Raw genomic sequence first — 13,523 nt, 5'->3', positions numbered from 1 at the left:
GTGACCCCTAAGTGGGTCAAAAGGGGTAACATGGGCTCCCCCCATTGATTCCTATGTGGCTGCGAGGCAGCTGCCTCCCTGCACCCCCCATTCTCTGATTGGTCAGCTGCAGAGCTCAGTGTTCTGAGGCAAAAAAAAAGTTACAGGGGACTGCAGAGAGCTAATGACAGTTGAGGAAATCAGGAGTGGCCAACAACCACCTGTGAGGTGAAGCAAAGCTGCTGGCCCAGCCTCTCTGATGGCTTCCAACACAGGTGCAGCCCCACCTCCACAGAGGCTTCTAATACTCCTCCCCCCTCCCCCACTGGACAGGCAGCTGCCTGTCAGGTGTAGGAGAGGAGGTGGGATGGCTTCCAACACACTCCCCCCACCTCCTACACCTAAAAGGCGGGTGCTTAAAGCCATGAGGGAGCCTGCTCCAGCAGTAATGCCTTAGTGATCCTGCCAGCCCCGCCTCCACAGTGGCTTCTAATAATCCTCCCCCCTCCCCCTCCTACACTGGACAGGCAGCTGCCTGTCAGGTGTAGGAGAGGAGGTGGGATGCTTACAGCTGCTGGGGAGGTTTGCTCAGCAGGATTGCCTTAGCACTGCTGCTGGCCCAGCCTCCCCGATGCCTTTAAATACAATCCCCCCCAACACCAGACAGGCCGGTGTCTGTCAGGTGTAGGAGCAGGGCCAGGGTATGAATGTTTATGGGGAGATAGTAAAGGACATTTCTAGGAGCCATTTCGATGTGTGCCTCCCTCATGAACCTGAAGAAATGTCCACAACATGACCACTCCCTCACATCAACTCCCCCTCACACCTCTTACCTCTTACTGCCCCAAGAAAGCTACTGGCAAACGTCGAGCCAGATACACCAACGCTACAAGGAGGAGGCAACTTAGGAATGTGGCAAAGACATTTGCACATAGTACTCCTGCAGTGCACTGAGCTGCAAAGGCCAAGTACTAGCAAGATCACCATGAGGTGCTCAGAACAACACAGTCTCCATAAGAGCAAAACAATCCAGGAACACAAGTAGAGAGGCCATCACTTTCGTGGAAGGTAGGAGTTGACTTAACAGACGACTGCTTCTTAAATGGACAGTTCTATGTTGCCTGCTCCATAGTGAGCTCATCAAGCAGCCTGGTGATCCTAGCACCTGAGGGCAGAACCACCAATGTGGTCTAGAGACAGGTCCTTCAGTAGAGGGGGAAAAAAGTATGTATGTCTCACTTTATTTCTTACACTCAGGACTTTTTTGTAGAAAAAGCCCAACAGGAACTCATTGGCATAATAGGCCACATCCAACAGCCGAAACGAATTAGCATATTAGGCCACACCCCTGACAGCACGGCCCAGTAGCATATTAGGACACTTCCCCATGCCTTCCCTTAGCTAGCCTGGGGAGCCCGAGTAAGCCGGCCCTTGGAGGGAAGTTTAAACTGCCTTCCCTTGGTGCCCCGTGGCTGCGGAGAGCCCAGGCAAGCCGGCCCTTGGACAGGCCAGGGAAGGCACAGGGAGGCATTTAAATGCCTCCCTGATCCTTCCAGGGTCCCGCTTGGCCCACCCACCTCAGTCACCGGGGGGGTGTTGCTCTCCAGGTCTTCCCTCTGTATGCACGCACGCAGAGGTTTTGGCTGTAGTGGCCGTGGCCAACTCTGAAGGCAGCCGGAACTCCATTCCTGTGCGTTCCTGCCCAAAAATAGCCCTGCTTACACTACAATCTTCTCCATTAGAATTCCTACAACAAATGTCACATTTCAAATTTCACATCATCAGTATTATAACTGGATTTATGGAACGTATATACCGTAGCGAAGCATGAGTATTAGGCTAGAAATAATCCAAACGGACAAGACACATGAAACTGTAAGCAACATACTACCTAACATAAAAGTTGTCAACAGAATAGTAATGCTAAGGTTCAAACTATGTATAATGGTGGCAGATTTGTTTATCAGGAGCTAGAGGCATAGGGTTCCCAAGTACTTACTGTGATCCAGCGGGGGACACATGCTCCCCGGCCGGAACATTCCTCCCTGTAATGCACCATGCCGTCACCAGGAAGTGACGCTGGGCAACGCTCTAGCAATGGGGTTGAAAACTCGATGGTACCATTGAGTTTCCAGGCCCATTGCCAGAGCATCGCCCGGCGTCACTTCCTGGCGACGGCATTGTGCGGCGCGTCTGTTGTCTCCACGGGAATGATCCTGCGAAGATGTCTGTGTCCCCCGCCGAATCACGGTAAGTACTTGGGAAGCCTGTAGAGACATGATTTTAAGGGCAAAAGGGGCACTGAGTCAGAAGAGCTGAACCTTTCCATCTCCCATGGCTTAACTCCTTGTTGTCAGTCGCCCCAACTCTCCTCCCCTCCCCTCAACCATGTTTCAATATCAGATGCAAGGTCAGTTGGGAAAGGGGCTGCAGGGAAGCTCCATGCAGAATAGTGAAGGTTCACCTCTTGTCACCCACACCACCAATTTGCTCTTAGAACTGGCCCCATACCCAGCTTTATATATGAATGGGGAATGACAAAATTTAGAAAAATCAGTTGTTTCAGCTTAAGACTATGATGTTAATGAAAGGCTGGTCGGCATTTGCAGGACCTGGAGAAGAAGCTTGGAGGATGAACCTGAAAGAAGACAACAAGCCCACTGGAACATAATGGAAAGTTAGATACATGTTAAAGTTTCCTAGTCAAGTTTGAGAATTTTTACACCTGACTAATTAACAGAACTCACACCACACAAGGAAATCTTAATTACAGTGACCTTAAAATTCATTTTATGATTGCCTGTAACTACAGATCAGCTGCACTATCATTGTGGTGTGCTTTTTGATACCACAAACAATAGATTGGCAATCTTTAGGATTTAAACTGTACAGGTAGTCAATAAAAAGGCCAATTCTAAAAGCATTGTCATAATTCCCATCCCTACTGACTTTGATGTTTAGACAGAAAAATGACAAAGAATAAAGTGTAAATAATTAACACTGGAGGAGACTGACATGATCACAACAAAGGCCGCATTCATGCTTCACAAAACAAACAATGCTCATTGCCATGTTAGTGCACTCCCTTTCAACCCCTCACGATTGAAAACTTCCTGGGTATGGAAGCCTTCAATCAAATACCAGTTTGCAATGATGTCTAAATGAGGGCATCTGGGCATGCTGGAAATGGTTTCCTCTTCACAAACTGGGATCTAATTTGGACATAACAGGAAACCAGAGTTTAACAGAACTCTTCCAAACCCAGGAAGCTTTCAATCATATTCTCTGTGCAGGCAGAATGCCCAAACATGACAGCAAGCTGCATTCATGCTCAAACACACAAGTTCATTATGATATCGAAATACATCCAAAGTTTTACCTGGATTTGGAGGATCAGAAAAACAGACTATGAGAAAATGATCATGCACTTTCATGAACTTAACATTTTTATTAAGTAAAATATCTGTTAAGTCTCCATTACCTTTATTGGTATATTTAAGACATGAAATGCTATGTTCACAATATAGATAAATACTATGCATACCCAATATAGATTTAAGGACAACATCACTGAACAGAGGTATATTTAAAACCAACTGTACTAACAATTAAAGGCTCCAATACTTCATTACAAAACCTCTATCCAAGTCAGTCTTGCATATGATTTATAGTGTCTAGGGTAATAAAATTACATGGCTATTAATTTTTATTATAGTAACAATGACAGTAAAGACCAATATCTAATTTCAAATGTAACTCCTTTCATATTGATTGTAAAACCTGACAGCGATAGCTTTCCAGAAGGAAAGCAAAAAACATGGTGTCAATTTATCTTGAACTAAAATAATTGTGTAGTGTAAGAACGCAGCATTACACAGAATGCTTCAAGCAAACAAAACAGGAAGGCACCCCTAAGGCAATATTGCTTACAAACACCGTAATCTAGGCACCAAGTTCTACTGACTCAGATTTTCTCTTCTAATATTTTGAGGAATCAAAGAGAAGCATTTCTCACAAATATGATAATTGCCCACAGCCTTTACCACTGATACACTAGACAGGGAAAGTGGTCAGTATTCAGACTACACAAATTCCATTATGGACATTCAATGTCTTCACAGTTAGTCTGGAGTCTCAAGGCAAAAAAAGGCATTATTTTTATTTGAAGTTTTAAAGAATGGTCCGAAGTGTTCTCAAATCATTTACATCTATAGCCAACTTTGGATTCTGATGCAGACACAGATGCATAATGCTGAACTGCTGAAATCCTGACCTTTCTGACTTCTTTAGTCTCTTGGTGGTTAATGCCGTGTGCAGTTTCACTCATTCCCAACACAGCAACAAATGCTGGTCGGGTAGGCATAAATGAGCTGCTAGTTCACATTTCAGTCAGCCCAAAACTATGAAAATATGCATGACCCTTAATACAGAACTTTATGCCCTTTGGAAAACACCAAAGTTGAAGCCTTCTTTCAGAAGTATTGTGTGAACTGTTTGACTGTTTTGGAGGATTAAGCCAGAAGAATGTGGGGATATTATTATTATTATTATTATTATTATTATTATTGTTATTATTATTATTATTATTATTATTATTTTGAATTTAATTTCTTTTTAAATGGATTTTATAGCCTCATTATTCACCCTAAGCCTTCTCCCAGGACCAGGCCATCTACACAAGAAAGGAAAGAAAAATAATTCATTTCTGTAAAATTCCCATAAAGCTGTTTCATATCGGAAGAAATAGAGTAACATTTTATTTAAAAGGTGACGTACATAAAAGTTGCAATTGCACACAAATGCAATTAAGATGATGTAAACAAGTTTAATACTAATGAAATAATATGTTTAACAATAAAGGCAATAATAAAATTAATTAGAAGGCTAAGAACCGAATTATCCATTATATTCAAGGAATATATTCCAATGTTAAGAAGGCAAAGATGGAAAAAAGAGGGTTAGAACAACTCTTAACTGAGGCAAAACACCTTTTCCCAAAGTGATCTACAAAACTTGAGGAGGACATTCAAAACTTTGGGAGAAAAATGGGAAACATCTGAGATCTTTTGGCAGCCCCCCCCCCACCTGCAATAGCTTCTCATAACAAGTAGACAGATTTTATAGTGTTCATCCTGCCTTGAAGATAAAATCTTAGCTCCTACATTTTTCTTAACATAAGAACATAAGAGAAGCCAATGTTGGATCAGGCCAATGGCCCATCTAGTCCAACACTCTGTCACACAGTGGCCAAAAACACCAGGTGCCATCAGGAGGTCCATCAGTGGGGCCAGGACACTAGAAGCCCTCCCACTGTTGCCCCCACCCCAAGCACCAAGAATACAGAGCATCACTTGCCCCAGACTGAGAGTTCCTATCTATCCCTTGTGGCTAATAGCCACTGATGGACTTCTGCCCCATATGCTTATTCTTGAAGCTGTCCATGCTTGTAGCCGCCACCACCTCTTGTGGCAGTGAATTCCATGTGTTAATTACTCTTTGGATGAAGAAGTACTTCCTTTTATCGGTTCTAACCCGACCGCTCAGCAATTTCATTGAGTGCCCACGAGTTCTTGTATTGTGAAAAAGGTAGAAAAGTACTTCTTTCTTGACCTGCTCTATCCCATGCATAATCTTATAAACCTCGATCATGTCACCTCCCAGCCATAATTTCTCCAAGCTAAAGAGCCCCAAGCGCTTTAACCTTTCTTCATAGATTTGTTTTCAATTCCCTTTCTAATAAACCCCAGCATAGCATTGGGGTTTTTTATTGCAGTCGCACAATGTCTCAACATTTTCAGTGAGTTATCTACTGCAACTCCTAGATCTCTCTCTTGGTCAGTCTCTGTCAGTTTGGACCCTATCAACATATATCTATAGTAAGGATTTTTGGCTCCAATGTGTATCACTTTGCACTTGGCCACATTGAACCCCATTTGCCACGTTGATGCCCACTCGCCCATCCTCGACAGATCCCTTTGGAGTGCCTCACAATCCTCCCTGGTTCTCACCACCCTGAACAACTTTGTGTCATCTGCAAATTTAGCCACTTCACTGCTTACTCCCAACTCTAAATCATTAATAAACAAGTTAAAAAGAATCAGAACGAGTACTGATTTTTAATTTATTTATTTAACTTTAGACTTTATATCCCGCTCGAACCCCCTTCTCAGGGGGTCTCTGAGCGGCTTACATGTGGTGCTAGTCACACAATTTTATCCTAACTAGGGCAACAGAGTTTGTAGGGGTGGGGTTTCCTTCCGGCACCCCTGTGGTGGTGGATTGGCATGCTCGTTTCTCGGCTCGGCACTTCGCTCGTCCCCGGCGGGCTCCATTTCAATCCGGCGGCAGTTCTTCCTTCGGGCGCACGGTTCTCGCCTTCCTCTAGTTCCAGCAACGTCCTTCCGGCTCTGCTTTATGCCAGCGTCCGACGTCATCATGCGCCCGTCTCGACAGCGGCCGCCCAGATGTCTCCTCCTTTCTGGCCAGCAGGGATCGCTCCGTTGGTCGCAGTAGCTTGCTGCTGCTGCTGCCGCCGCCGTCCGCCACACCACCTCCGATCTCCAGGGCCGATGTCTCGCCGCCGCCGCCATCCCTGTGGTACCCCACTGCTTACCACCCTCCACTGAGAAAATTGTCCATTTATACTCACTCTCTGTTTCCTATTAATTAGCCAGTTTTTGATCCACAAGAGGACTTGTCCTTTTATCCCGTGACTAGTGAGCTTACATAGGAGCCTTTGATGAGGTACTTTATCAAAAGCTTTCTGGAAGTCAAGGTAAACAACATCTATTGGGTCCCCCTTGTCCACGTGTTTGTTCACTCCCTCAAAAAACACTAACTGCCCATTTATACTCACTCTCTGTTTTCTATTAATTAGCCAGTGTTTGATTCATAAAAGGACTTGTTCTTTTATCCCATGATTTTTGAGCTTACTTAGGAGCCTTTGATGAGGAACTTTATCAAAAGCTTTCTGGAAGTCAAGGTAAACAACATCTATTGGGTCCCCCTTGTCCATATGTTGGATCCCCCTTGTCCACATGTTTGTTCACCCCCTCAAAGAACATTAACAGGTTAGTGAGACAAGATCTTCCCTTACAGAACCCATGTTGAGTCTGCCTCAATAGGTTTTGTTCATCTATGTGCCTACTAATTCTTTCCTTAATAATGGTTTCCACCAATTTACCCGGTATCAACGTCAGACTGACTGGCCTGTAATTTCCCAGATCTCCTCTGGAACCCTTTTTAAAGATCGGAGTGACATTTGCTACCTTCCAGTCCTCAGGAATGGAGGCTGATTTTAAGGAAAGATTACATATTTTTGGCAGTAGATCCACAAGTTCACATTTGAGTTCTTTCAGAACTCTCGGATGTATGCCATCTGGGCCTGGTGATTTATCAGTTTTTAAGTTGTCTATTAGGTTTAGGACCTCCTCTCTCATCACCTCAATCTGACTCAGGTCTTTCAACACCCCTCCCGAACTCAGTGGTTCTGGAGTGTGCAAGCACTTCTCATCTTCCACAGTGAAGACAGAGGCTAAAAATGCCCGAACATTCTTGCAATAGCGCCCACCCAATGGCATGGTCTTCCCAGCAGTGTCAGGGAGGCTCACATATTATTTAGTTTTCAAGACCCTCTGCAGAGCAGAATTATTTGAACAGCCATTCTTATAAAACACACCAATCTGTGTTCAAAGGCCATTTTTAATGATACTCTTGTGGGGGGGGGGGTTGTGCTTCCTATGACTTTAGTTGACACTGGAAGCCACCATGTGAAGAAGGCCAGGTTACAAGTGCCGCAAATAAATGCGTGCTCAAGGTGATTCATGCAAGAATAACTGATTGTATGCGTGTGTGTGTGTGTGTGTATGTATGTGTGTGTGTGTATATAACATAATTTTTTAAAAAACCTTCAAAACAGGAACAAACTGCTTCATCCACTCTAAACAAAAGACCTCACCCTACACTACATGCCTCAGATTTTCAGCTACCTATCCAAAATAACCACTGAAAAGCACTAGGAAGTAAGCCCTGCATCTTTTCTGAAAGCTCAACAATAAAGAAACTGTTCTTACTTCCTCTGATAAACCATTCCACAAGACTGGCTCTGAGACCAAGAAGGGAAAGGCTCAGGAATGTATCCTATCTGGGGAGAGAAAGCCATGGGATGGAAAAAAATAGCTGCTTAGAGTAACTTATTTGGCACATGGCGCAGGGGGAAGGGGGAAGTGCATACAGTGACAGTCCTTCAGATATGTGGTCCTCAAGTTATGAATGGCTTTAAATGTAAGTAGTTGCACCTTAACTTGCATTCTGCTATTTTGTGTGCTTTATACCATCTTTCCAAGTTTGTCTACTTATTTTTTTTACTTCAAATGCCAATTTATTTAATAATAAATTTAGGTTTGCTTGTAAGTACTAACTTGTGCTTCTGGATCTTTTAAAAAATTAAGATGGTATTGTTCTGGCTAACAGGATTCCTTTTTATGGGAAGATTTTAAATATGCCTTATGAACAAATGGAATGGTGGTGATGGGAAGGAAAACTTTGTCCTAAGGGAGGAGACGGTAGCAGTTTATCACAATCTCCATCCACATCAACAATGATGACTGAGAACCCTGCTAGTATAAGCACAGATATGAAATGCGCATGACCTCATTCAAAAGCCATGCAACACTACAGTCAAAATATGCAACACAAACCCTTCCCCATAATAGTGGCCAGCAATCTAGAAAAAGAGTATGCCAAGGCACAAGTGCAACAGAGTGCTCAGAAGTGGGAGTTCTCCCTTCATTCAATCAATCCACAAATCGGTGGTGGCAGATTTTCAACAACAGCCATATGAGCCTATATATCCTTACAGAATGCAAGCCGTATTTATTACATTTCTTCAAGATGGATGCCTCCAGGGCTATTTTTGGGCAGGAACGCACAGGAACGGAGTTCCGGCTGGCTCCTGAGTTGGCCACGCCCAGCAGGAACTCATTAGCATAATAGGCCACACCCAATAGCAGAAACTCATTAGGATTGGCTACATTAGGGGTGTGTGGCCTAACATGCAAAGGAGTTCCTGCTACAAAAAAAGCCCTGGGTTTTGACAACAAACAAGGTAAACAGAATAAGAAGGGAAAGGTGGGTGTGGCTGGATGACCACACTTCTGGTAACATGGGGGTGTGGCCTAATGTGCTAATGAGCGGTGCTGTCAGGGTGTGGCCTAATATGCTAATGAGTTTTGCTGTTGGGTGTGGCCTATTATGCTATTGAGTTCCTGCTGGGCTTTTTCTACAAAAAGAGCCCTGGATGCCTCTAACCCCAATTCCCCCCCCCCACACACATACTGAAGCAGAGTCTGCAATGGAATATTCAGAAACCTGCACAGAAAATTTCTGAACCTGAGTGGTACAGCAATGCAGAAACATTTCAGGGTCTACTGCAAGTCAGCTGCAGTCATTACCTAGCCAAAGCAGGGCAAATTATTTTGGCATCTGAAGCAAATTCCTCTCTAAACATTTATTGTCTTTGTACAAGAGAGGAGAGGAAAATAGCTCTCTGGGGGCCAATTATCCCTTCCATTACTTCTAACAGATTCTAACTTTCTGTTTTTATAGTAGGTGTTTGATTTTATGTGCCCTTTGTCGTGAGGACTCCCCCCTCCCCTTTAACCAAAGTTTTTTTAAAAAAACCCTGCCTAATTGGGGAATCCTCCTATCTGGTCTTTGGGGAATTGTGCAGTTATTTACAATCAGCACATGTTATTCCTCTGATGCTAATGAATAGCCCCACCTCTGAAATCATTTTGACCAGAAGTGGAATTATGGATAGGGAATACAACCTTCCATTCTCCTGGTTTCTCTCTCCTCATGGTACTACAAGGTGGGTAGACGTGTTAGTCTGTCTTTAGCAGCAGAAAAAAGTAAGAGTCCAATAGCACCTTAAAGATTAACAGAAGTTGTGGTGGGGTATGAGCTTTCATGACTCATTGCTCACTTCTTCAGGTATCTGCTACTGAAACTCTTACTCTTTTCTACTGCTCCTGATACTAGGGCTGCCAAGTGGAGGCCCGATTTCCGCCGCCGCGGAATCGGGCTCCGGGGGGGACTCTGCCTCTCGAAGTGCAACGTGGCTGCGTCACCAGAGATGATGCAACCACGTCGACCACGTTGGGGGCGTGGCCAGGATCGTCTGAGGGAAAACTCTATGGTTTTCCCTCCAACGATCCGGGCCACGCCCCCAACGTGGTTGACGTCGTGCGTCACTTCTGGTGATACGCTGGCGGCGCACGCACACCCAATGACAGCTCCCGGAGCCCAGCGAGGCTCCCCCACCGGTGCGTTTTTTGGACTTGGCAACCCTACCTGATACTAACATTCCATGCTTCTTTTAGGGCAATGGGCACATCCAGTCTTTAAATTCCACACCCACTTTAAATCTTTGCCTCGCTATCTGTGAGTAGTCCTATTTCACCAAGGTGTTATTAGATGTACTAACAACACCTAAATGTACATAGCCAGTAGAGCCTATTTTGAACAGAAACATCTCTGTATTCAATATATCATCTGGAGTAGCTTTCTTCTAGTGTACAGTTGTTACTATGGCAATTTGCAAGTAAAAGAAAAGTCTTGAGCTACCTATATAAACACCTATTATTTTAACTTGGAAAAAATTCATTTGAGGAGGCCTTAAAACTTCAAAGGAAACTCAATGTGTAAACGTTAACATGCTTCTGCCACAGCTTTGCTAGTTTACAGGTACTTGCTTATTTATGATACCAAAAAGTTCAGCTATTCAGAGACCAAAGGTCCATCCACAGTGCTCTGCCCTGCATGCATGGAAATGGGTTTTTAGAATAATGCTGTTCACAGAGCCCATGTTATACATTAATACTAAATTGAATCAAGTCATTACATCATGTAACGTTTATAATAGATTGTGTGAATGCATAATTTTCTATTAGTGTAAAAACAATGCTATGAATTAACCTTATTTTGGAAATAATTTTTGTACATCTGCAGCAAACCAAAGACAGGCTTTTGGAGGTATGAGATAGAAAAGATTTGGATTTACTAGAAAAGCACTGCAATGCAGTCAGTTAACTGTTATGCACAGAGGATTTGTGTGATACAACATGTGATTAAACAGACATGAAATTGCACAGCTGCTTCCACTTTCCATCACATTATCATACAGGAAACCAGCCTGCTACCCGTGCTTTGCTACGGTATTTAAGTTCCGTAAATCCAGTTATAATACTGATGATGTGAAATTTGAAATGTGACATTTGTTGTAGGAATTCTAATGGAAAAGATTGTAGTGTAAGAAATGAAGTGAGACATATGTACTCTTTAATCTACTGAAGGACCTCTCTCTAGACCACACTGGTGGTTCTGCCCTCAGGTGCTAGGATCACCAGGCTGCTTGGTGAGCTCACTCTGGAGCAGGCCACATAGAACGATCCATTTAAGAAGCAGTCATCTGTTAAGTCAACCTGCTACCTTCCACGAAAGTGATGGCCTCTCTACTTGTGTTCCTGGATTGTTTTGCTCTTATGGAGACTGTGTTGTTCTGAACACCTCAGGGTGATCTTGCTGGTACTTGGCCTGTGCAGCTCAGTGCACTGCAGGAGTACTATGTGCAAATGTCCTTGCCTCCTCCTTGTAGCGTTGGTGTATCTGGCTCGACGTTTGCCAGGAGCTTTCTTGGGGGTGAGAGTGGTGTGAGGTGGAGTTGATGTGAGGGAGTGGTGATGTGGTGGACATTCCTTCAAGTTCATGAGGGAGGCATGCATCGAAATGGCTCCTAGAAATATCCTTTACTATCTTCCAATTAACATTCATACCCTGGCCCTGCTCCTACACCTGACAGACACTGGCCTGTCTGGTGTTTGGGGGATTGTATTTAAAGGCATCGGGGAGGCTGGGCCAGCAGCAGTGCTAAGGCAATCCTGCTGAGCAAACCTCCCTGGTGGCGGTAAGCATCCCACTTCCTCTCCTACACCTAACAGGCAGCTGCATATCCAGTGTAGGACAGGGAGGGGGAGTAGTATTAGAAGCCACTGTTGAGGCAGGGCTGGCAGGATCACTAAGGTGTTACTGCTGGGGCAGGCTCCCTCGTGTCTTTAAGCACCTAGCAACCACTGCTGCACCTGACAGACAACCACCTGCTAGGTGTAGGAGGTGGGGGGGAGTGTGTTGGAAGCCATCAGAGAGGCTGGGCCAGGAGCATCGCTAAGGTGATCCTGCTGGGACGGTATCCCTGATGGATTAAAGTACCCTGGTCCTGCTCCTACACCTGACAGACACCGACCTGTTCGGGGAGTTTGTATTTAAAGGCATCAGGGAGGCTGGGCCAGCAGCAGTGCTAAGGCAATCTTGCTGAGCAAACCTCCCCGGTGGCTGTAAGCATCCCACCTCCTCTCCTACACCTGACAGGCAGCTGCCTGTCCAGTGTAGGAGGGTGAGGGGGAGGAGTATTAGAAGCCTCTGCCTGAGACCCTAGAGAGCCACTGCTAGTCTGACAATATTGACTTGAATGGACCATTGATCTGATTCAGTATGAGGTACCTTTGTGTGTAAAACCTCCAGCAGCTACGCTGAAGGTTTTAAAATCTAAACTTTCACTATAGACACTTCATGTGTGTTTTTAAAAAGAATCTTTATGAAGACATCTAAGTATAGCCGATTTATTTATTATATTACATTTATTAACTGCTTAATCCCCACAACCGTGGGGCTCTAGGCGATGTACAACATTCTAAAATCATAAAAACATATAAAAGCCATATCAGAATTATACAGTGGTTAAAAGCAAGTGGCAAAAAAAAATTGCAGTTCCCTCCCATCTGGTCTGTGAGTGCTTCACACGTACAAGGGGGGTAGGCTCCACAACAAACCGAGTCCATGTAGGTTGCCAGCCATGATGTCAACCATCGCTGTCCTCAACCGAATGCTTGACGGAACATCTCTGCCTTAGAGGCCCTGCGGAATTGCATAAGATCCCACAAGGTCCTGATGTTATTTGGCAGAGTGTTCCACCAAGTCGGGGGCAGGGCTATTTCAAGCTATTTCAAACCTCTTCTGTTTCTAATCTGATTCAATGTAACAGGCAGCTTTGTGTGTTCATGTTCTTATGAAAACAGCCCTGAGACAAGCTAAGCTCAGTCGCCCCTGAGGCATTACCACTGCCAATGAAGAGTCTGAGCCAAGACACAAACAGAGTTGCTGGGCTTTCCTTTGCATGGTAGAGCCTCTGATGGACCACTGTGAGTTAAATGGCGACTCCACCCTTGAAACCAGGACGATTAAAGAAGGAAGTGTACCTTCTCTGATGGCTGTAAATGGAGTTCCTTCCTCTTCTTGAAGTCTAATCACTTTCAGGGCCACCAGTTTGCCATTTACCCTGGAGTAAATAAAACACAAAGTTAGGATGAAATGAAGCATTCTGATAAGGATTTACTATACATCTAACTTCTTCCTATTAAGCATCACTGACATTTTTTCACCTTTAAAACCAACACACCAGCAACTATACTCATCAGGACTCCATTCCT

The 13,523-nt window shown here is 44.4% G+C and overlaps 1 protein-coding gene across 1 annotated transcript in view; it reads right to left on the bottom strand.

Moving 5' to 3' along the window:
- Positions 1 to 13,523, bottom strand: part of CDK14 (cyclin-dependent kinase 14) — a 277,214-nt gene that overhangs the window by 243,855 nt on the left and 19,836 nt on the right. The window contains exon 3 of the mRNA XM_015416305.1: positions 13,293 to 13,372. Within this exon, the coding sequence (XP_015271791.1) occupies positions 13,293 to 13,372 (80 nt within the window). The remainder of the gene's footprint in view (positions 1 to 13,292; positions 13,373 to 13,523) is intronic.

The sequence above is a fragment of the Gekko japonicus genome, unplaced genomic scaffold (assembly GCF_001447785.1).
Source record: "Gekko japonicus isolate JY-2015 unplaced genomic scaffold, Gekko_japonicus_V1.1 scaffold721, whole genome shotgun sequence".
In the NCBI taxonomy this organism is placed as follows: Eukaryota; Metazoa; Chordata; class Lepidosauria; order Squamata; family Gekkonidae; genus Gekko; species Gekko japonicus.
This window is presented reverse-complemented; position numbering and strand designations above follow the sequence as displayed.